The 23,144-nt window shown below is 36.6% G+C and overlaps 2 protein-coding genes across 2 annotated transcripts; both read left to right on the forward strand.

Annotated features, from left to right (window-relative positions):
- Positions 1-831: 831 nt before the first annotated feature.
- On the forward strand, positions 832-7,587 carry LOC142644673 (F-box protein SKIP23-like). Its single transcript, XM_075819247.1, has 3 exons — positions 832-2,265; positions 5,642-5,711; positions 6,241-7,587. The coding sequence occupies exons 1-2, from the start codon at positions 1,033-1,035 to the stop codon at positions 5,672-5,674; spliced, it is 1,266 nt and encodes a 421-aa protein (XP_075675362.1). The 5' UTR covers positions 832-1,032; the 3' UTR covers positions 5,675-5,711; positions 6,241-7,587.
- A 6,011-nt stretch (positions 7,588-13,598) lies between these two features.
- Positions 13,599-15,099, forward strand: LOC142642782 (F-box protein SKIP23-like). Its single transcript, XM_075817203.1, has one exon. The coding sequence runs from the start codon at positions 13,696-13,698 to the stop codon at positions 14,824-14,826; it is 1,131 nt and encodes a 376-aa protein (XP_075673318.1). The 5' UTR covers positions 13,599-13,695; the 3' UTR covers positions 14,827-15,099.
- Positions 15,100-23,144: the final 8,045 nt, after the last annotated feature.

Here is a 23,144-nt window from a genome sequence, read left to right on the forward strand (position 1 = left end):
TTACAGACATAGGAAACAACCTATTCTTATTTGAATTCACAAGTCTATGGATAAAGGAAAGGGTGATTTTTTTTGTGGGGAGGAAAAAGGGTGATGATTAATACTTAATACTTCATACATATGTGACAAAAATCTGGTATATATTAAAGGACTTTGAAGGTCAAGCCCAACCTTCAAACATACAAAATAAAGCCACTTGCTAGATACAAGTTTTCAAGCTATCACTCATTTACACGGATGAGTATTCATGCATATGAAGGAATATTACAAATTCGATCGGAGAGTTTATGGAAGTTTTCATGCTATCACTCATTTGCACGAGAAAGTACATGGTGTATCAGTCATACGTAATCTCTTTCTCACATAGTGGTAGATTCACATGCCCGTAACCACTTTTTTCCAATAAAACTATTACATATGACTTATAGTTGTAGTCTAATATACATATAGAATTTTTCCCATTTACACAAAAGTGGATTTTCCATATCCATGGATACAAACATTTTTCACAATTGCAATTAAGTCATCTTCTGGTGAGAATAATTGGTTGAGCCAAATTTGGTCTAAGAAGTAATATACATGATATGAAAATTTTATATACATGATATGATTATGATAAAATTTCAACTTATGACATTCATATTATTCTTATTATCAAAATAACACTCCAATCATTTTTTGTCGGTTTTAAATACCCACTATTATATTACATACATAATTTTCATGTAATTTATTTATAATATATTTTAATCAATCATGTATTATGTATATATGGATGATTGGAGGGTCTTCTTACCAATGAATAAAACTTTCCTTTACCGTGTATCACACAACACTCCAACTTTCCAAGTTTAAGCCAAGTCAAACCAAATTAAAGCAATCCATGTACTCAACTGTATCCCTCATTACCGTAACAGATAGACCGATTAGAGAAAACATTTTCCCTCAGTTTTCCTCCCGTTTTCCCACGCTTTCCCGAGAAACAATAAGAAAACAAAACAAAAAATCAAACACCCATATCATCTCTCATCGATGGCAGATTGGTCCCAACTCCCCAAAGACCTCCTAGACTTAATCGCCAAACACCTCGACAGCCCATTCTACCAACTCAACAAGCTCCGTTTACGATCCGTCTGCTCCTCATGGCGGTCCTCCATTTCCGACCACCGTCCCCTCCGCCGCCGCCGCCGCTTGCTTTTCCTCCCAGACGACGGATTCATCACCACCCATCAATCCACCTTCGCTTTCCACCTATCCAAACGCACCATATTCCTCATCACCCTCCCCTCCGATAACAACAATTCATGGCTCATCAAAACCGAAGAGCACCACCCAAGTCAAATGCAATTGCTGAACCCACTGTTGAGGACCCAGATCAAGTCTCTGCCTTTGGATTCCCCAAAGGTGATAAATTTGTTGAATTTCAGAATTTTGGAACTGGGTCATGAATATGTTCTCCATTACATGAATTTTAAGCCTTTTGGTAACTCGTCGTTAGGAGATGTGTCGAGTTTGTACATGGAAAAGGTTGTTTACATTTGTTTAGGTTCCGAAAACGAAACTGATGATTTTGCATTGCTTACGATTCATGTGTCTGGGAAATTGGCTATGTTCAAGTCTAGGAATAAAAACTGGTGTATAATTGATGATATGCCTTTGGTTCATGATGTGCTTTCGCCATACGATGATGTTGTTTTGTTTAGAGGCGAGTTTTATGCTGTTGATAATACTGGGAGGACTGTTCTTGTTGGGTTGTCGTCGAATTTGAGTTTGGTTGCAGGGTCTGTGTTTGGTGGTGATAAGAAGTTTTTGGTTGAGTCTGTTGGTCAATTGTTGATGGTTGATATGTATTTGAGTGCGGTGTTTGATGACGTGGATGGTGGTGCTGAGGATGTTGATGAGGCTTTTTTAGATGGGATTATGGGGGAGAGGACGGTGTGGTTTAAGGTTTTCGAGTTGGATTGGGAGGGGAAGAAGTGGGCGGAGGTGAAGAGTTTGGGGGATCGGGTGTTGTTTTTGGGAGACAATTGCACATTTTCTGCCCCGGCTTCAGTGCTGTCGGGTTGTAAAGGGAATTGCATATTTTTCACGGGTAACTTCAATAGGAACTGCGAAGAAGGTGGTAGCAGTGATGGGGTTTTCAGGAATAGGGAAATAGGTGTATGTGATTTAGATAATGGAAGTATTAAACCTTTGGGGGATTATCCAGAATATTCGAAGCTGTTTTGGCCTCCTCCTGCTTGGGTTGCATCAACAACGTTGGGAGTAAGTATTGTTCTTGGTGTAATGAAATCTTTACTTCTTTAATTTGGTTCACATGATACTCTTTTCATATTCATTTCCATGCTTATTTTGTGAATCCATTAGTCATGCAAAGCTTTAATGGGATTAAGTGTTTAGGATGCGAAGTGTTTGTGGGAAAGTGTTAGGAACTAGAAATGAAATGGCTAGTTTTGAGGAACTCAACCTCCATAATAAGAGAAACAGATTGAGAGAAGAGTATCTAGAAAGAAAGTAAAGGAATGTGCATTATTCAACATTATGGCAGTTTACAAAGGCTACAGGTATTTATAGGAATGCTTATACAAAGCATTGGCCAATTGAGGCTAAAGAACGACTAACTAACTGACCAACTGCATAACAACCTCTAACTTCTTAACTTACTATTAGTTGCATAGGTTAAACTATCACTTAACAGCTTATCAACTAATTAGTCACTTATCAAGTAGTTAATCGTGCACTTGTCAAGTTTGCACATGGATTGCTCATGAGCTTATGCCAGGCTCATGACACTACCTCTTTTAAAGTGCATTGCCCGCAAGGTCAGGATATTGCTGTTGAGCATTGCGAAGAATTTTTTAAATTGCATCTTCTTCTTGAGTGCCTTGCCACTGGATCAAAACTGCACTGACTGCCTGATCCTGTAATTTCTTCATTCTCCTTTGCAAAATAGCTTTAGGCTTGGAGTGAAGTGGTAAGTCCAGCTTATAAGGCATTTCTCCTTCTTTTCGGATTACTTTGAAAGGTTTAAAGAACCTAGGAGAGAGTTTGAGATTCCTTCTAGTTGCTAGTGATTTATGCTTATAGAACACTAAACTAAGGAACACCCAATCATCAACAAAACACTCTCTATCGGTTCTTTTCTTGTCAACTTGTTATTTGATCCTCTCCTATGCTGCTACAATATTACGATTGAGATGATTGAGAATAGCCTCCTGGTTGTCAAGTGTGCATCCACAACTTGGCCTCTGTTGAAGTGTGGAAGTTGGTGTTGTACCAAAACTCTGAAAAGGGGAGCCATGTTGACCATTGCTTGGGATGTTCACCAGCATAGCATCTTAGATAATCCTCCAGTCCCTTGTTAATTATTTCAGTTTGCCCATCTGTTTGTGGATGATAGGCAGTAGACATTGCAATAACAGCACCCTGCAGCTTGAACAACTCCAATGAAGGTAGAATACTAGAATCCCTTTCCCTGACTATGGATCTCGGTAATCCATGCAATTTGAAGTCATTTTGCATGGATAATAGGGCTACCTTAGAAGCAGTGTAGGGTGTTTGAGAGGTAAGAGTCGGCATCTTGGTTAACCTGTCCAACTATCACAAAGGTCACATCAAAGTTGTAGGACATTAGTAGGCCTTCTATGAAGTCCATGGGAACATCCACCCAAGGCCACTCTGGTTGGACAAGGGCTGTGGCGTCCCCATGGGTGCTGTGTTCACAATTAAACAGGAAGGGGGGACGACCCGCCGAATTCACATCAGAAATCACCAACATGAACACAAATGAAATTTTTTACCTTTGACAAGTATCAGATTCCCTCAAATGTCTTTTAATGTCATGCTTTATTCCATTCCAATAGAAATCCCTCTTTTTATCTTTGAAGAGTCTTTTGAAACCTTGAATGTCCAATTATAGGATTGTCATGAATGTGGTGCAGGACTTTTGAATTCAAAGCAGAGTCTTGCCCCACAAAAATCCTTCCCTAGTACAATAGTATGTCACCCTTCAAAGAGGACCCTTTCCCTTTGTGACTGTTGTCTCTAGCCTTGAGGGCTGTGATAATGCCCTTGAGACTTTCACCTCTTCTATTAATCAATGTAGTTAGGGAAATGATATAAGGAATAGGGCTGCTGTTGCTTCTTGAGTCTCTTCTTCCTTCTTCTAGGTGGGGTTCACAGTAATAGGTCTGTTTGGAGCGAACAATTGTATTTTCTAATCTATGAAAGTGCTACACAGGTTAAACTTTGTTTTTTATTGTTTCAAGATAATGACTCTCCCAAATGATTGTCTTTTTAAGAATTTCCTTTTTTTTGTGAGAATTTTAACATGTAACCAGGTTCAATTATAGATACTCATCAAAGCCTTGTAAAATAAGAATATATATATATATATATATATATATATAGATTTGATAAGTACTTTATCAGAAAAAAGAGGGAAAGACACAGTGTGCGTACTAGCCCTACTAAAAGAATGCAACTAAAAAGGTAAGAGAATCAACAAAAGACATGGAAGAGATGCCACCTAGAGCCTGCATCCAATCAAGCAAAGTCCACAAAATATGCTCCTTGATTACATAGGCAGGAAGTTCCAACTCCATCAAAAACCTGTCTATTCCTCTCATACCATAGATTCCACATTACGCCCAAAAGAATAGCTTGCCACACCTTGGCACCTCTATGATGCTTAAAGCGACCTTCCTACCATTCCAATAGACTAATCACAGCTTTGGGCATCACTCAGGCCAACGCAAACAAAGAGAGAACAAAGGACCATATATCTGTTGCCATAGAGAAATTGAGAAGCAAATGGTCAACAGATTCAAGTGAAATAAGAATATATTAATTGACTTTGTTGTACATGTCTAGCCAAACATGGGTATGTTTATTATGCATGAGAGAAAACATTTATAGGTAAATGATTCTTACTTGGGAAAGATCTTCCAGTAAAATTAGTGCAATACCAAAGATACCCTAGGTAATTGAGCACATCGAGGATGTTGTCCCTTATTCTAGTCCCAGGATCAAGTACTGTAACCCCAAGAAAACTTATTTGCTGCATGTGTTCCTGACCCTTTTGATTTGAAGATCTGCCATTCAAGGATCTGCAAGGCCTTGTTGACTATTATCTAGTGGATTGGCAACCTCCAAGCATAGGTGTCATGAGTGGCTATTCCTGAGGCACCAGATATCCTTAGTCCCTTTTGATGCTGAGAAATAAGCATTGCCATTAGCTAGTTGACAATACTTCCATTTAGAGCATAGAATAAGGTCTATGACATGTAAGCTGTGACTTATAGTTGAGAAGAATTGTAATGGTTTCAAATATGGTTGGTGGAGGTTGAAGAAAAAAATCATTGAGAGGATCTTTCTATGCCCATTATTTTTAAACCTGAAGAACTTAAGTTAATTGTTCATTAAGATTTTAGCTACATTTAAATCCAGTGAATTTCCTGTTGGGCTGTACAATTTTGAGTGGCCGCTCATTTAATAAGTTGGTGTACAATCATGATTTATTTATTACATTGCCCTTAAACATTATATATGTGATTTTTTTTTTCTTTTCTTATCTCATTCATGAATATTCTCTTATCATTATAGCATGGTGTGTGAAGTGCTAATTTGGGGACTGCAACAGGTGCAAAATGAATTTGAAGAAATGCGCATGTAAAGTGAAGATTATTTTCTTGGTTCTGTGGCCCTATGAGGTAAATTTCCAAATAGCTTGATAATTTTTATGATCTGGAGCCATGAATGCTTCTTGACTCATGACTATTTTGGGTTCAAATTTTTTTTTTTACTTGTTGTTTTGCCTTTGACATGAAGGAGTTTGATCAGTGCATGATTTTTTCCTTAATTGGTTATTAAACTTGTTAGAGTTACTTAAGACTCCCTAGTTATTATAATATTGAGCTGGGCAACTTGGACAAAATTATGTTCCATGTTCCTGTCTAGCAAGGACCTTTAAATTGTCGGTGACTTTTGAAATGCTTGATCATTTCAGTGGACCACCATATGCCATCAGCATATATTAAATGGTTGTTCTTGGGTGCATATGTATAAACTTTAGCCTCTCTCATGCTGTGTCTTGTGTGTGGCTGACCCTTGCTGTCTGAGCTGAGCTTTTGAACTCCAATGGTCTTAACAAATAAAGAGTTTCAAAGTGTGGTTTGATTTGGATGTGTTATTTCAACAAGTAATTTATTCATAAACAAGGAGATATCTTTTCCTTTGCAGATTGTAGTGAAAGTGCCTGGTGGGTCAAGCAAGAAGAGGAACTTGATCTTCTAAGATGGTTTTGTGGGGGACACAATCACAGATGGAGTAGTATGGTAGGCAAGAGAGTGCTCAAATCTAATGGCTCCTAAAGATATCTTGACCAACAGAGTTCAAATTTGGAAGATAATCGCACCATGTGTTGTGCCTGGCTCACGAATTTCTTTCAATGATGTATAGTTACAGTAAAAATATTATAGCCTGCTTTTGCTTTTGATAATGTGCTGTTGCAGTTGGAAGTAGACCAGGAAAACAAAAGAAAGAAATAAGAGAAATTTAATTCATTTAGTGCTCCCATTGTTGTTTCTCCAACATATATTTGTTAAATAATGCATTCTTCTGAATTATTTTACCAAAAAGACCTTGTTGACTATTATCTAGTTGATTGGCAGCTTCCAAGCACAGGTGTCATGAGTAGCTATTCTTGAGACTGCAGAGATCCTCAGTCCTTTTTGATTCTGCGAAATAAGTATTGCCATCAGCTAGCTGTGACTTATAGTTGAGAAGAATTGTAGTCGTTTTAAATATTGTTGAAGGAGGTTGAAGAAAAAATGGCTGAGGATATTTCTATGCCTATTATTTTTTAACCTGAATAGCTTAGTTAATTGTTGTCAGTGGTGCCAGAAGGTGGAATTTAAAACATAAAATCAGAGGTGGACCAACCCTTGATGCATAGAAGTTTTTGTTAGGTCTTACTGATGTAGAGAAGTTTTTGTTAGGTCTCACAAGATTTAACCTATTTCCCAAAAAGTACCTAGACTATCCTTGCTTGAAAGCATTAACAACTTGAAAATAACAGAGCTGAATAAAATTGAAAATACTGCCAATCTGATTATCCTAGTTTGCATTTACTGTTCTTTATATCCAATCTGCAACTGCTGCAGCAGAATTATTTTTACTTTTGAACTCTGATTAAACTGATATACTTTAGCCTCTCTTATGTGTCTCTTGAGGGAGGCTGACCCTTGCTGTCTTAGCTGAGTTTTTGAATTCCAATGGTCGTAACAAATACAGAATTTCAAAGTGTGATTTGACTTGGATATGTTATTTCAACAAGTAATTTATTCATGAGCAAGGAAATATCTTTTCCTTTGCAGATTGAAGTGAAAGTGCTTGGTGGCTCAAGCAAGAAGAGGAACTTGATCTAAACATCTTGCTGGGATGGCTTTGTGGGGGACACAATTGCAGATGGAGTAGTATAGCAGGCAAGAAAGGGTGTGTACATGATGACTCCTAAAGATTGTATCTTGATCAACAGAGTTGAACCATGTTAATGACATACTGATCCTAATTAAAAATTGGGAGACACTCACACCATGTGGCGTGCTTGGCTCATGAATTTCTTTGAATGATGTACAGTTAAAATATTATAGCTGATTTTGTTTTTGATAATGTGCTGTTGCAGTTGAAGAGGACCAGGAAAATAGATTCTTGTACGTAGTTTTGAGTCTTTACTGTACTTTCTTGGCTACCTCATGTTCTTTTTCCTTGTAATAGTCTTTTTTAAATGAAATTTTATCTTACCTATCCAAAAAACAAAAAAGACCAGGAAAACAAAAGAAAGAAAGAAGAGAAATTAAATTCATTTACTGCTCCTATGTTTGTTTCTCCATCCCATGTTTCTTTTCTCTTGTCATGCAATAGATATCAGTCATATGACTGGAGTTTCAATAGTGTTGGGTCTAATAATTAGCTTCAAATTCAATTATCAGCACCCAAGATGGGCCTCACATGTCGAGGACTAAAGTGGACCAAATTGGACCGTAGTAGACCTAATGGACTGAAGTGAACCACAATGGACTGAAGTGGAACAATAATGAATTCAAGAAAAAATAATTGTGATAAAATTGTTAAAAGTAGGTTAACACGTGTAACAAATTTTGCAATAATTTAAGTAGCAAAATTTTGATTATAAATTGACTTGAAAGCACGAGATAAATAAGTATCCTTAAGGATGAATGAGAACCATTTATCCCACTTTTATTGTTTCATTTTATACTTCACTAATTGGATAATACAATATGTTTCACCTTTTATTTTAGTTGGTTAGTTAATTACAATGGGAAGGGGGAATTTGAACCTTGATATTATGGATACATAAGAAAATGCCAATAAATTGAGTTACAAGGCACTTGGCGATTTTTCTTTTTTAAAGTTTTTTAAAAAAATTGTTGATTTTATTTATATAAAAAAGAATAATAATACGTGATAAGTTGTAATTGGAAAAATATAACCTATAAAGTGAAACACAAACAATTGGGATGATATAGAACAATATTTTATTGCCCTTTGTTATGACAAGAAATTTGATTAAAATAGATTGTGGTAGGTTATTAGGAACATATTTATGTAATTGACAAATCTTTTGACAAAACGCACTTTACTTGTAATTGGGTAGATTTAGGATGGGTTTAGTACTTCAAGAAACAAGCGTTCAAGTTAGGTATTGAAGCCATGCAAGTCTGACCAAGAAACAAATAAAGGAAGTGTTGTTCATTAAAACTCAACAGAAGTCTTGACAGAATCCTTTTTTATTGAGATTTACTGTTGAAACTTGATATAAGCTCGACACAAGCTGTATCTGTTGAGAATTACGAAATCAAACTTTTTAGATTTGATTACACGCATATGCTTATGTATTTGTGTAGGTTTCTTTTCTCACAACTCTAGACATAGATAAGGTTTATTTAAAAGGTTGTCGCATTATGCACAAACTATGCAAAGTGTATGCCAAGAGAATACAAGCATATTGTAACCTAGTTCATCATTCTTTCTGTAAAAGCTACTACGTCTTTGCGCCAAGGGTTTTGTAACTAAAAAGCTTCCTGATCTTCATGTTGATAAACTGAAGAACTTTGTAGCCAACATTTTTCTTCCTCAAGTTGGTGTGTTAGTCACGTACTGGAATCTATGCATCATTGGTTAGTCATGTATTGAGATTCGTGCATTGAACAGAGAGATTGCCGCTACAATATAAGTCCAATTGGGTATTAGAGTAAGGGTTCAACTGTAGGTTGGTATTTCGGGATAGGCCAAAGGGTTTGGTAAGATTCCTTATACTTGTAACCGCTTGTGATTGATAATAGTGGATTCTCGGTAGTAGTGACCTTAAATTCACCCAGTGGGATTTTGTCTCAGTGGTTTTCCTCATTCGTAAACAAATCACGTGTCAAATTTAATTTCCACTGCATTTAGTTGTGATTTGTTTGTGCTACCACGCTATTACATGTAATTTAACTAATTAATTAACTTGGGTAGTTAATTAATTTGCAAGACGTCAATTCATTTTAACCCAACATAGGTGAAAGATAGAAATTATTCATGATTATTGCACATCCATTGGACCTTTGCAAAACTATTAAAACCATGCCATAGTGGGTAGGATTTGTGAGTCATAGTTAGCTTAATTGGTGTAGTTTTTTGTCTAAAAATCAACTAGTGTCTTAACTTAATAACAAGAACAATTATCACTGAGTAGACATTATAGGTCTGAATTCTATTTGTATCTATATAAAAAAATAAAAAAATAAAAAAATAAAAGTAATTATTTTATCAGATGCTTGAAATGCTAATTTGTCCACCAATAAAGTCTTCATAATAAAGGACGAAAAGCTGAAAAAGAAAAAGAAAATACACAGCGAAGTAGTGCCACACTGGTGTTGAACAAAAGGCCTCAATAATATTAAGACAACCTTTTTTTTTTTATTACAATATTTGTTTCTATTATTTAGCAAATGTTTCTCGTACTGGTTTTCTTCTCCAAGTTGCCTGAACATGAAAGGCATAGGGGCTCCTCCAACCTTCAAGGAATAACCAATTATGATTAGATGTAAGTTTGAAAATATGGATCAAGAACTAAAAATAAAAATATATCAATCAGTAATTTTCATACAAGAATAAAGGTCAGAAGAGACATTTAAAACATAATCAATTACCCGTTGATGGTATGAAAACCATATTATAGGAGACACTCTTGATATTCTACCATGAATAATGATCTTCTTTTTTTTGGGCATTAGTATCATTGACACGAAGATGATTAAACCCAAATGTCTCTTTGATAACTGGATAGCTCATCACAAAAATGAACATTTTCAGTAAAGAGAGATACTCCATATATGACAATTGTTATTTCCTCACAAAATCGATTTTCTTATATTGAAAATTGACTTGGAGCCCTTCAGATATTGAGTTTATATAGGCATAAAGATATAAATGCTTCCTGCAAGGCATTTATTTTTAAATATTATATTCTTCATAATTATTAGTGTACGATGTGCACAACTCTTCTAGATATTATCATTCTTCCCATCTCTTGTGAACCCTCTTTTTTTTTTTTTTGGTAAGCAAACCCAACCAATCATGCAACAACTAATAAACATCCATATTTTCATTAATTCTTGAAATTTTACAAAGATATTACTAAGAAAATTTGCTAAATTTAGCTAGGACACAACTATTACTATTACATTTTGCAAATGCTCACAAATGTTTTCTTTTTTGAGCATAAATAGAAGACAAGTAATCTTAATTTCTTTTCAAATAAGGCATTTCTAATTTTCTACAAAGATATTGCTAAAATCACCAGGTAAATTTAGCTATGACTCATAATCATGATTAAATTTTAGAGATGCTCACAAATGTGTTCTTTCTTATTAAGCAAATGTGGAAGACAAGTAATATTGATTTCCTTTTTAGATAAGGCCTTATGTGGGGTTTTATCTCATGGATACATTCCTTAAGACATTGCTTGGAAGCATTGATAAGTTTTTAATACTTATGGATACATTCGTAAATTAGTTGTAACCAAACCATTTGAAGCACAAGTTCCTTGGTCATCGAGGAACACCAAACACTTGATCAATGATTTAATACACTTTGGAAACACCTAACATTATTAGTTGCCAACCTTCTTTTCTGATGCCTGTCTTGTTCTCTTTAGTGCTTTTTATGTGAACTTCCGCAACTCAACTGATCCAAATTTCCATATTGCTAAGCTACATGGAAATGTATCTGAATTATGGGTGAGGATAGGAAATTATCTCTCCTTGCTAAATATAATCATTTCAATTTTTAGTAGGGTAGGTCTAGTGGTTTATTGTATGCTTTTAAAAACTAGATTGGATTAGCTAATTCAAATGATAACTGGACCCTAAACCGGTCCAATAAAAACCATTGGTACAACTGGTAAAAACCGGGAACCAAACCCTTTTCCGGTTCTTAACCCTCCAATTTCATTAAAAGTCACATGCAACTTACATGAGTTTAAAATGCTAAAGACATCTATATAAGAAATGGTTAGCGTTAACCGACTAATAAATAACAATTTGTGGAGAGAGAGAGAAAGGAAACGTTCATTAAACTCTTCAATAAGGGTGGAAAAACTGAAATTCAATAAATGAGCTCTTTAGTGTGTTTGCAAGAGTTTCCATATCAAATTTAATATTTCAACTATTTATGAACACAAGTATTTTCAATTAGTTGTGCCAATTCCATATTTTTCTATCAAAAAGTTACATATCTTTCATTCTACATCTGAAGACGATTAACACTTGTTATTTGAAGAATTTCAAGAGAAAGTGTTAATGGAAGGCTACAAACAATTTGTTGTAAAGGCTTTTATGATCGTATTAATGGCATTCTTAGCTTTTATCGGAAGCACACAAGGGCAACCAATTTGTTGCTATCGTGATGCTTGTTGCTGCCTAACTTGTAAGTGGCCGCCCCACGGCTTCCACCCTCCTTAAAATTTGCAAAAACATATAAAATGTATGAGTGAAGTATGAATAACATATGAAATAAATGAGTATAGTATTTTAACTTTTGGTTGATTTGCTTCATTTTTTGTATGTTGCCTCTCTCTCTCTCTCTCTCTCTCTCTCTCTCTCTCTATATATATATATATATATTTATTTATTTGTGGATTTTTTAATTTGCATCTCTATTTTTCTTATGTGGGCATCTCACTGTGATAATAGTGTAATGTTAATGGATGGATTTAGCCATAGTCTTTTCCTAGTGAGGTAGTGGAGGCCATCCTCTAGGATTGCTCTGTTTAAGGCTTTATTTTTTCGTTTGCTTGTTTAAATGGAATTTTGTTACTAAGAAAAGAAAGAAAAAGAAGATCATTGTGAATTTGTGGTTACAAAAATTTTGTCCCAAGCCTACGTACAAAACGTGAGATCTCCGAGCTCAGCCCCATGAGCTGCCTTTAAACTCCATGTGCTCAAATGAGTCTTTTCTTGTTCGAGTTGGTTGTTTACTATTTTATATTGACGAGTCTACATCCTTAGAAGCTAAGGAACACAATTTTAATAATTTTTTTTAATATGTCTTTTTCTTTATTAAAAAAGTTAACATCTTTTGTGTTTTTACCTAACATAATCATACAACACACAAAATAAAGCTTCTTTAAAAAATATTGAATTAAATTTTCTAAGGTGGAGAAAGAAGATGGGGCGGTGTGAGTGCAGTGGGACTAGGTGTAAAGCATGTTGTACACATTAGGAAGTAAGAACACCTCAGAAGGCTTTGCCAACTCGAACCCCATGTGCAACCTTCACTTTCTCACAGCTCGGGACTCTTCTTTTCACATATACTACAATTATATACGACAAATATGAACTCAGATTTTCATTTCCTTTTTTTTTATTTATTAATGTTCATTGCATCTTTTGTTAAGCCTTTTTTTCTTCGTTTTCTCTTTAGACTTTTGTTATGGCTGAAAAGCATGTGATGTTATGTAAAGTGGTATATATATTTGTGCAAAATCTAGAATATTCATTTTTAGCTTATGATCCTATGAATACCGCAAATTTTATTACATGAGAATTATGAATTGATTTATCAAATTTTATTATTAATATTTATTATAATTTATATATAGGTTTGCGATGTGTCATCAATTATATTCATTACCAATAATTTTAGCATATTTCTTAGAGAAATACTATTAGGGATACAATACAATACTTTTCATAACTATTTATGTGATTTATTATGATTGAAGAAACATAATTTTTTTTATATCATCTCATAAAGAAGATAATACAATACTCTCATGTCATGAATAATGCATGAGTTTAATATTATTGTGCACTGATTTCAATAGGATTTGAACACACAATAACTTTTGGACATATGTCTGTATCATATTTATCTAGCCCAGTGCATTGGACCAAAGTCGTATACTTGAGCAGCAAGACTTGATGACACCCACAATAATACTTTTTTTATATATATTTTTTAGAAATTTAGAATAACTGAAAAAGTTGTGCGAGTGGACTCCATGTGTACAGACTTATAAATTATAAGACCACCTTTCACGCTTAACAAAAGTGAGTATAAGTGACCCATTTCAACACTTTGTATATCATAGCTTTGTTAGTGAACCTTCACCGAGCTTTGTGTACTTCCATGGCGGATTGGTCTCAGCTCCCCCAAGATCTCTTACACCTAATAGCCAAACGCCTCAAGACCCGCATTGATCTCTTCCGCCTTCGCTCCATTTGCTCTTCATGGCGCTCCTCTATTGCTCTTCCGCCCAAACAACACCGTCACACTCCAATTCCCACCACAGACGACTCCAAATTCACCCTCAGTCTCGACCTATCCGAACACACCGTTTATCTCATCGAATCACAACAACAAGGGTCTCCTCCAAAGCGCTGGTTGGTCAAGGTTTTCCAAGACCAACATGGTCGAATGCACTTGCTTGACCCACTTTCACGCTCCAAGGTTGTCGGATTCGACAACTTGTTATTGGATTTGAGAGAGTTTAAAGTGTTTGAGTTGTGTCAAGAACATGTTCTTCATCGTACCGCAACGTATGGAGCCCATGAACCTTGGAGGAGTCGTCAAGTTGTCGAGGTTGACAAGGTTGCTCTCATGTGTGTGGGCCAAGAAAACAATGATTTTGCATTGGTGACCCCACATCGAGATGGTGGAGGATTGGCTTTCTTCAATTCGAGAATCCAGCAATGGATCACTATTGGGTCCCACCCTGCCACGTCATCATGCATAGCAGTGACTCACTTTGAGGGCAAGTTCTATGCTGTTGATACCAAAGGAAGAACAATTAGTATTGACCAATTTTTAGATTCAAAAGTGGTCACTAATTTGGGGTCTGATGCGTACATGAAGTACTTAGTTGAAGCAGGTGGTGAATTGTTGGTGGTTGAAGCGTATCTTCCTTTTCCTAATGCTGAGGGATCCATTGGCAGCGAGAGCTATAGGGGTTTGTGTATTGATTATTTTGAGGTCTTTAAGTTGAACAAAGAAGGGGATAAATGGGTTAAGGTCAACAGCTTGGGGGATTGGGTGTTGTTTTTGGGTGTTTATTCTTCATTTTCTGTGTTGGCTTCTGAGCTTCCAGGCTGCAAGGGGAATTGCATAGTTATGACTCAGCCAAGGTGGAAAGAATTTAATCTGGATGGTCATGATACGTATGTAGTTGAATTGGAAAGTGGTAGATCTGAACCTTTGGAGAATTACCCAGATTTTTCCAAGTTGTTGTTTCCTGGTGATATGGGTACTTCTTCCGCTTGAATTTAAAGTTGGCAGTTAAGTGTTTGTTCTTTGTATTATTATATGCATATATGTAAGGTAACTTTTTGCTATTTTCCTTGGGTTTATGGCTTGGCATTTTCGTCTCAAGCATTCGGCATCAGCTCATACAAAATTTTTTGTTTATTTTATCTCTCTTTATGTATAATATAAAAAAAGTAAATTTTTATATTAACAGTAATCATGTATATTTGCAAAGTAGTCGGTTTTAGTAGCTAAAATGTCATTTTACATGAACTAATGTGGGTGTTTTTTGGTATTGGCTCAACAAATTGAGAGGCTTATGCTATTTTAGATGGATAAGTGTTTGTTTTTTAAATTATTTTCTTTGCTGTGTGCTGTTGTATATGTTGTTGTTATTTCAATTACTTCTCCCCCTCTCAAATTACATAATCAAAAGCAAAAGCAGCTTTAATAATCTATTGTAAAGATACTTAGATAAATCATCCAAAGAAATTTGTGAGCCTATGGCTAAAAGAAAAAAAAAAATGCAACAACCTACTCATTGCAATATTTTCTTGAAACCAGCTGGTTCAAATCCTCGAAAAGGCCCACATATGGGAACTGAATCAGGCTTGCATACCCACAAGCAAAGTGGCTTCCACAGAAACTTTAAGACCTGAAGAGGTTTTAAGGATTTAGAGAAGTGTTCCTCCTTCTATGGCAATTATGATAATAATAAAATGAATTAGACTTATGGTGGCCAATTATAGTACGCAAAGAGAATTCCAATTATAAAAAAATAAACTAGTTAGAACCTAGAAGTTAGAATCATAGTTAAAATGGTAAACAACAAAAAATTATCAAAAAAAAAAATTATCTATATAATAGTCACAACAATTATGAAGAGAAATTAGACTCACAGTTAAGTTGGATTTTTAAATGGATACTAAAATTGATTGAGTGTGGCTGTGTGTATTTTCTTTAATATGTAATATAATAATGTGACATGTTAGGATTGGAGGGGTAAAACTTGAGTTTTATACTACATTCTTATTAAATTTAATTTCTTTAATAAAATGTAGTGTAAATTAGATAATCTGACGTGGGGTGTTTTAAAAAGTATGTAAAATTAGAAGAAGAAAAAAATGGCTTAAAAAATTTAAGAGAATAAGTAAAAAACTTTAGAAGTTACTAATCTCTATTGATTTTTTTCCCCTACTAAATAACATGTAATTTTCATGGATACGTCCAATCGGCCATCAACAATGAATAATGGAGTTTATTGGTTTTTAATGGGTTGTTATCGACAATTTTTTTTTTTTTTTGGTGGAGAAAATCTAATGTGGCAGTGTCTTATTGGAAGGTATAAATGCGATGTCCGGGCTTAAGTGAGTAGAGGAAAAGTAAAGCAGCCATTAACAAATGAGTAACAGAATTGAAATTTGAATAGGTTGGAAATTTGAGGAATCTATATTTAGTTTTCTAATCATTTTTTTGGAAGAATAGCTATTGGATAGTTTTGTCTCTAAGCGGTAGAGTACCCTAGAAACTCTAGAAGACCTGAATCCATGCACTTCATTCATCCACAAATCTCATCGACGCATAACACTGATATCTAGAAAACTATATGCTTGTGTTGTTAATATATATAGCCTTTAAATATTACCTCAGCCAAGACCATCCCAACCCCCGTAGCAACAACAAAATCAGCACCCTTCATGCTTCTGCTTCTAAACCCAACTATATTTTCACAAGAGTGTTGTTTGCATCATCTATTGTGCAAACCTTTCATATACTTCTTTCATCATGGGGGATTGGTCCAGACTCCCAGAAGGCATTCTGGTCTTGATTGCCAAAAGTATGCAGAGTGGCAGCGATGCACGCCAGTTTCGATCAGTTTGTACTTCTTGGTGATCCTCGGTACCTCCACCCAAACCACCACTTCGCTTAAAAATCCCAACAAATGACCCCCATGTCGCCTAGAACTATTAAATTCTATTTTGTAAAGGTAGAGGAAGATGAACATGGCACAATGCATCTGTTGCATCCCCTCACAAATTCCAAAAACAAAAAGTAGTGCCTTTCAGATTGTATTAGACACTTTAAACCTCAATTTGTTCGTGTTAGAAATACTGAATGATTATATTGTATTTCTCACTGAAAGAATATACATGAGTGCTTTTATATAGGAGGCATATGAGTGCATTACAAGTAAATATGAGTGTAGTACAAGTAAGAATGCTATACAAGTAAGAGTGCTAAACAAGTAAACTAGTTGGGCCTAAAGCCCACAACATTATACATGTTAACAGTCCCCCTCAAACTCAAGGTGGATGTGAGACCAGCTTGAGGTTGTCAACCAAAGTACGAAGGCGTCCCTTAGGATGTGACTTGGTGAAGATATCTGTAAGTTGATCTGTAGAGGAGACTGAGATTAGCTTGAAAGCACCATGGACAAGATGATAACGGATAAAATGACAATCGATCTCGATGTGTTTAGTCCGTTCATGGAAGACATCATTGTGAGCAATATGAATGGCACTCTTGTTGTCACAATAAAGAGGAGTAGCAGAGGATGTAGACACACATAAGTCTTTGAGAAGCCATCGTAGCCAAAGAAGCTCAGATGTGGTATCAGCAAGGGCACGATATTCTGCTTCAGTACTAGAATGGGCCACATGAGTTTGTTTCTTGCTTCGCCAAGAAGAAATTAGAGAAGACCCAAGAAGAAAGCAATAACCAGTGGTGGACCTGCGATCAGTGGGATCTCCTGCCCAATCGGCATCAGAAAATGCACGGAGAACAAGAGGAGACTGAGCAGAGTAGAAAAGACCATGGAAGAAAGTGCCCTTTAGGTACCGAAGAATGCGCAGAACAGCAGCATAGTGAGTTGATCATGGAGCAGACAGATACTGGCTCACCTGGTGAACAGCATAAGAAATGTCTGGATGACTAACAGTAAGATAAACTAGGCTGCCAACTAAGCGTCTGTAAAGAGAGAGATTAGACAATGGTTTCCCCCCTGAGGGAGTCAAATGCGCATTAAGCTCGACTGAAGTGTCAATGGTTTTGCTATCAGTGAGTCTAGCTCTAGACAAGAGTTTAGAGGCATACTTGGCTTGAGTAATGTAAAGTCCATCTGTAGAATGAGTGATTTCAAGACCCAAGAAGTAGCTGAGATGTCCAAGATCTTTCATCTCAAATTGCTGACTGAGAAAATCCTTGAGTTCTTGAATACCACTAAGGTCATCACCAGTTATGATCATATCATCCACATACAAGAGAAGTAAAATAGTGCCTTTGTCAGTGCGACGAAGAAATAAGGCAGAATCATAATAACTGGCCATGTAACCCAAACGAGAGATGGTAGAGCTGAATTTGGCAAACCAAGGACGTGGAGCTTGTTTAAGGCCATAAAATGCACATCGAAGGTGACAAACCTTGTTTGATTCAACAAAGAGACCAGGAGGAGGTTGCATATAAACTTCTTCACTTAAATCCCCATTAAGGAATGCATTTTTGACATCCATCTGAAAAAGATCCCATTTACTGGCAGCAGCAACAGCTAAGATGGCACGAACAGAAGAGATACGAGCAATCGAAGCAAAGGTCTTTTCATAATCAATCTCATACTCCTGTGTAAAAAATTTTGCAACAAGACGAGCTTTGTAGCGCTCAATGGATCCATCAGAATGAGTCTTAATCTTGTAGATCCACTTACAACCAACCACAAATTTCCCAGGGGGGAGAGTGACCAAGTCTCAAGTATGGTTTTTAGATAATGCATCAAGTTCCTCTTTCATTGCAATCTGCCATAAAGGGTTAGTGGAAGCCTCACGATAGGTGTGAGGCTCGTGCAGTGCAGCAAGGGCAGTGTAACAATGATAGTCAAGTAAATGTGCAGGAATGGACCTTACCCGAGTTGAGTGACGAGGTGGAATGTCTTGTGCATGATCTTCAGGCGGAGTAGGAGTAGGGGAACCAAGATCAGGGTTGGGTAGCTCGTCTTCGACCTGTTCATCGTCCACCTGTTCATTAAAGGGGGAACTAGGAAAGGGATCAAGGATTTCTAGTGGTTGGGCAGAGAAGTCAATAGGAGAATCAAGAGCAACTACCGGAGGATCAGGATCAGCTATAGGAGGGTCAAGAGCAGCTACAGAAGGAATATGTGTCTCATCTGGAAATAGATCTAAGACAGAAGAGGAAGATAAAGAAGCACGGAAGTGAGAGAGCTCGACAAAGAGGCGATGTTCCCAAAAGATAACATTGCGGGAGATACGAAGACGATGAGAAATAGGATCATAACACCGATACCCCTTTTGAGTTTCGCCATAGCCAAGAAAACAACAAAGTCTTGACCTAGGCTCAAGTTTGTTATGCTCATGTGGCTGAAGAAGAACGAAACAAGCAGAGCCGAATGAGCGTAGGTGGTGATAATCTGGAGGTGACCAAAAAAGGCGCTCATATGGAGTTTGATTTTGGATGACAGGACTAGGAATGCGATTAATAGTATGAACAGCATGAAGAGCAGCTTCACCCCAAAAAGGAGCAGGAACTTTGGCAGAGAGAAGAAGAGCACGAACAGTGTCAAGAATATGACGAAGTTTTCGTTCAGCTCTACCATTTTGCTGAGAGGTACCTGGACAAGTTAGTTGATGAATAGTGCCATAGGAATGCAAAACAGATTGGAAAGCATATTGAATGTACTCAAGAGCATTATCAGATCGAAAAATTTTGATACGTTTAGAAATTTTGATACGTTTAGCATTATCAGTGGATATAGATTCACTAGAATTGAAAGGCAAAGCTGGTTGTTTTCCTAACTGACATGAAACACAATCAAAATTTTCTGTAGACACTGAACCTAACAAACCTCTAGAAGCCAATTGTTGTACACGGGAAGAAGATGCGTGACCAAGTCGAGCATGCCAAAGAGCAAGAGAAGGAATAGAAGAAACTGCAGCAGCTGCAGCAATAGAAACAGGAGCAACAAGTGGAAGACGAAGGTTATCCACGGGAAACATACGCCCAACTCTGGGACCGGTCCCTAGCTCCTGTCCCGTCCTTGGATCCTGCACAATACACCCAGAATAATCAAATATAATTCGATAACCCAACTCAGCTAATTATCCCACAAAAAATAAATTGTAAGAAAGGTCAGGAACATTAAAAACCCCCAAAAATGGAGAGGTTGGAGGTTGAAACGGAACCTATATTATGACCAGACATTGTGGAACCATTTGCTGTACGAATAGTAAGAGGGTGTGGTGCAGGTTTAAGTTCAGAAAATAAGGACGAGTGAGGTGTCATGTGATTGCAACAAGCAGAATCCATAAGCCAAGATGAAGGAGACATACCAGATAAAGCTGAGAGAGAAAATGAATAAGATGCATTACCAACCATACGAATGACATTAGCGATGATGTTTTTAAGGTCTTCTGTGGTCATGGTGAAAGTGCGACCTGAACACTTAGACTGCGCAGAGACGGGAGCCATTGGTTGGACACTCTCAATGTTAGCAATAGTGGCAGTAGAAATTGAAACAGCTGATTTATTGCACTGAAAGCAAGTCTCAATATTATGGCCAAAACGTTTGCAAAAATTGCAAAAACGTTTGCTGGATTGTCGGCAACGATTGTTGCAAAAGGAAGAAGACCTGTCCTTATGCTTCATTTAGAAGCAAAATATGCAAAAATGGATTGCAAAAATGAAATCTACGCGAAAAACTGGGTAAGGAGAACCTGTGCTGCAAAAAAGTCAACTCCGAAAAAAAGTCAACGGTCAAAGTCAACAGTGACGTGGCGGTGATGTCAGCAGTGCGCTGGAGGATGACGTCAGCGATGACGTGGCATGATGACGTCACCTAGGGCTGACGTCAGCAGGAGCAGGTCTGGCGCGTGGCGGCAGGGATTCGGCACGTGGCCGTGTGATCTTTAGTGCAGAAGCTTTGGGCGGCGCGTGAGGGCGCGTGGAACCTCTGATGACTGTGAGGTTTTCACGAAAAGGTAGATCGGAGCAAGACGATCTTCGTGGTATCTTCGGAAAATTTTTCGGAGCAATATTCACGGCGGTGCCGAAAAAAAGGCAGTGGTGTTTGCAGTGTTCAAACTCCTCAACGGCAGCTGCTACAGGTACAGAACCTGAGGACGATGTCTGGAAGACTCGAAGGTTCAACGGCGAAAGACTGTGGCAGTTGTTGTGACAGCGGAAGTAATATTGAGAATGGAGTTACACCAATAAAGACAAGACTGCTAAGAAAAGGTCAAAACAGTTGCTCTGATACTATGTTAGAAATACTGAATGATTATATTGTATTTCTCACTGAAAGAATATACATGAGTGCCTTTATATAGGAGACATATGAGTGCAGTACAAGTAAATATGAGTGTAGTACAAGTAAGAGTGCTATACAAGTAAGAGTGTTAAACAAGTAAACTAGTTGGGCTTAAAGCCCACAACATTATACATGTTAACAGTTCGAATGGGGTAAAGAATATGTTCTGCAATATAAACCGAAGAACCAAGCTGCTTGTGAATCATTAGAGTACGATGACAAGCATAAGTTGGCTTTCAAAAGGGTTGTTTTCTAGAGTTTGAGCTAGGACAGTGAGGAATTTGAATTGCTTTTGGAACTTTTTCTTTGGGGATTGGCTTTATTCAAGTCAGCAGATATTCAATGGACTAGATTAGATGACATGGCGAATTACTGTGTTTTCCCTCAATGGGAGGCTTACCGGTTTTTTTTTTTTTTTTTAAATTAGAGACATATTCACCCACATTAGTAACCTACGACGAGAGATTTTCATGATGCAATCGGCAGGTGTTTTTATTAAGGTTGAAATACGTCGAAGGCAAATATCATACAGGATTTGAAGGGCGGTTTAATTGCTTGAAGCCCAATGGGGAGTTGGTTTGTTTCTGTATTTGTATTTTCAAAAATAATGCTTGGCAGGATTGGGTAGTCGATAATGGTTTAGGGGATCTTGTTTTTTCAAGGGGAATTGCATAGTTTTTAGCGAGCCAAGGTGTAAATCAAAGTATGTGTGGGGTCAAAATACTCACCAACTAAAGGGTCATGACATATATGTAGCTGACTTGCATACTCGTCAAATTCTACCCTTAGAACATTCTTGTTGTATATATAGGTATATACATGGATAGATTGTAATAATGATGTTTGAGTTTGGAGAATATTGTTTCATAAAATAAAAATTCAAGTTCTGGAATTTTCTAAATGAAAATTTGAAATACAGCATTTTCGATCAGTCGAAATTTTGGCTCGATCGATCGAAAATGGTAAAGAAAAAATCCTAAAGTTTCTGAATGTCTCGATTGCTATTCAATTCCTATTCGACCGATTGAAAAGAGCACTCGCTTGATCAAAAGCAATTTTCGGCCGATCAAAAAATCATGAAATAGGATTTTCTGCAGAATTTTCTAGTCACTGTTCAGAAAGGTTAAAGAGGTTTCAAGCCTTGTTAACGGTTTTATGAAACATTTCATCTCTCCATACGTGTCTTTTGATGAAATATAATCCTATGGGTATAAATAAAGAAAAACACAAGAAATCCTGTGGTCATTTTCCAGAATTGCTATCGGTGGAACCCAACATTTTGGTTGTATCTGAAGACAAATTTGCGATAACCCTTTAGCAACAAAAGTGTGGAAGGGGGGCAAATATTATCAAGAAAAACGATATAATACCTCCAAGTTATCTATTTTCTGTTTGTCTTTTGTGTTAACCTTATTCTTCCATTATTACTTTGTGTAATATCTTCAACAGTTTCCCTGGTTATTCCAATATGTTTCAGCCACCTCATGATCCATTTACTTGGACAAGCTACCAAAGTTGGAAGAAAGCGTTGTTCTTTGCATTAACAAGGCTTTTTCCTAACTTTATCTGTCCTTTATTTCAGTTGTTTGTAACTTTTGTGGTTATTGTTTTATTTTTTCTTTGTTTTTTATTTTTGTTGGCATCTAATAAAGTTCAGGCTGAACAGTGGTCTGGTTAAACTTGGTTAAGGGGGAAATATAGATTCCAGTGGCTGTTCAATGAATGTTAAAGTATCCAGTCTTGAGATTATGTATGTTGAGCCCAAAAATTTTCTGATTCCAGATGTTAAGATCGGTTGTCAATACTGTTGTAAATTGCAATGTTTTAATGTACTTGTACTAGTTTGTATGAGGTGTGAAAGAGTAAATAAGTTGATCTACATTCAGTTGAATTTTGTGTGATTCAAAAACTCTTGTACATGAGGATGAGGTTTTCCTGTAAAACCAGTGTTACAATAATTAATTAGCTTTGATATTGTCATTATCAAAACCATGGTTCTTTTTTTTTTTCTTTTTTTCTTTTT

Source organism: Castanea sativa, chromosome 7 (assembly GCF_040712315.1).
Source record: "Castanea sativa cultivar Marrone di Chiusa Pesio chromosome 7, ASM4071231v1".
Lineage (NCBI taxonomy): Eukaryota > Viridiplantae > Streptophyta > Magnoliopsida > Fagales > Fagaceae > Castanea > Castanea sativa.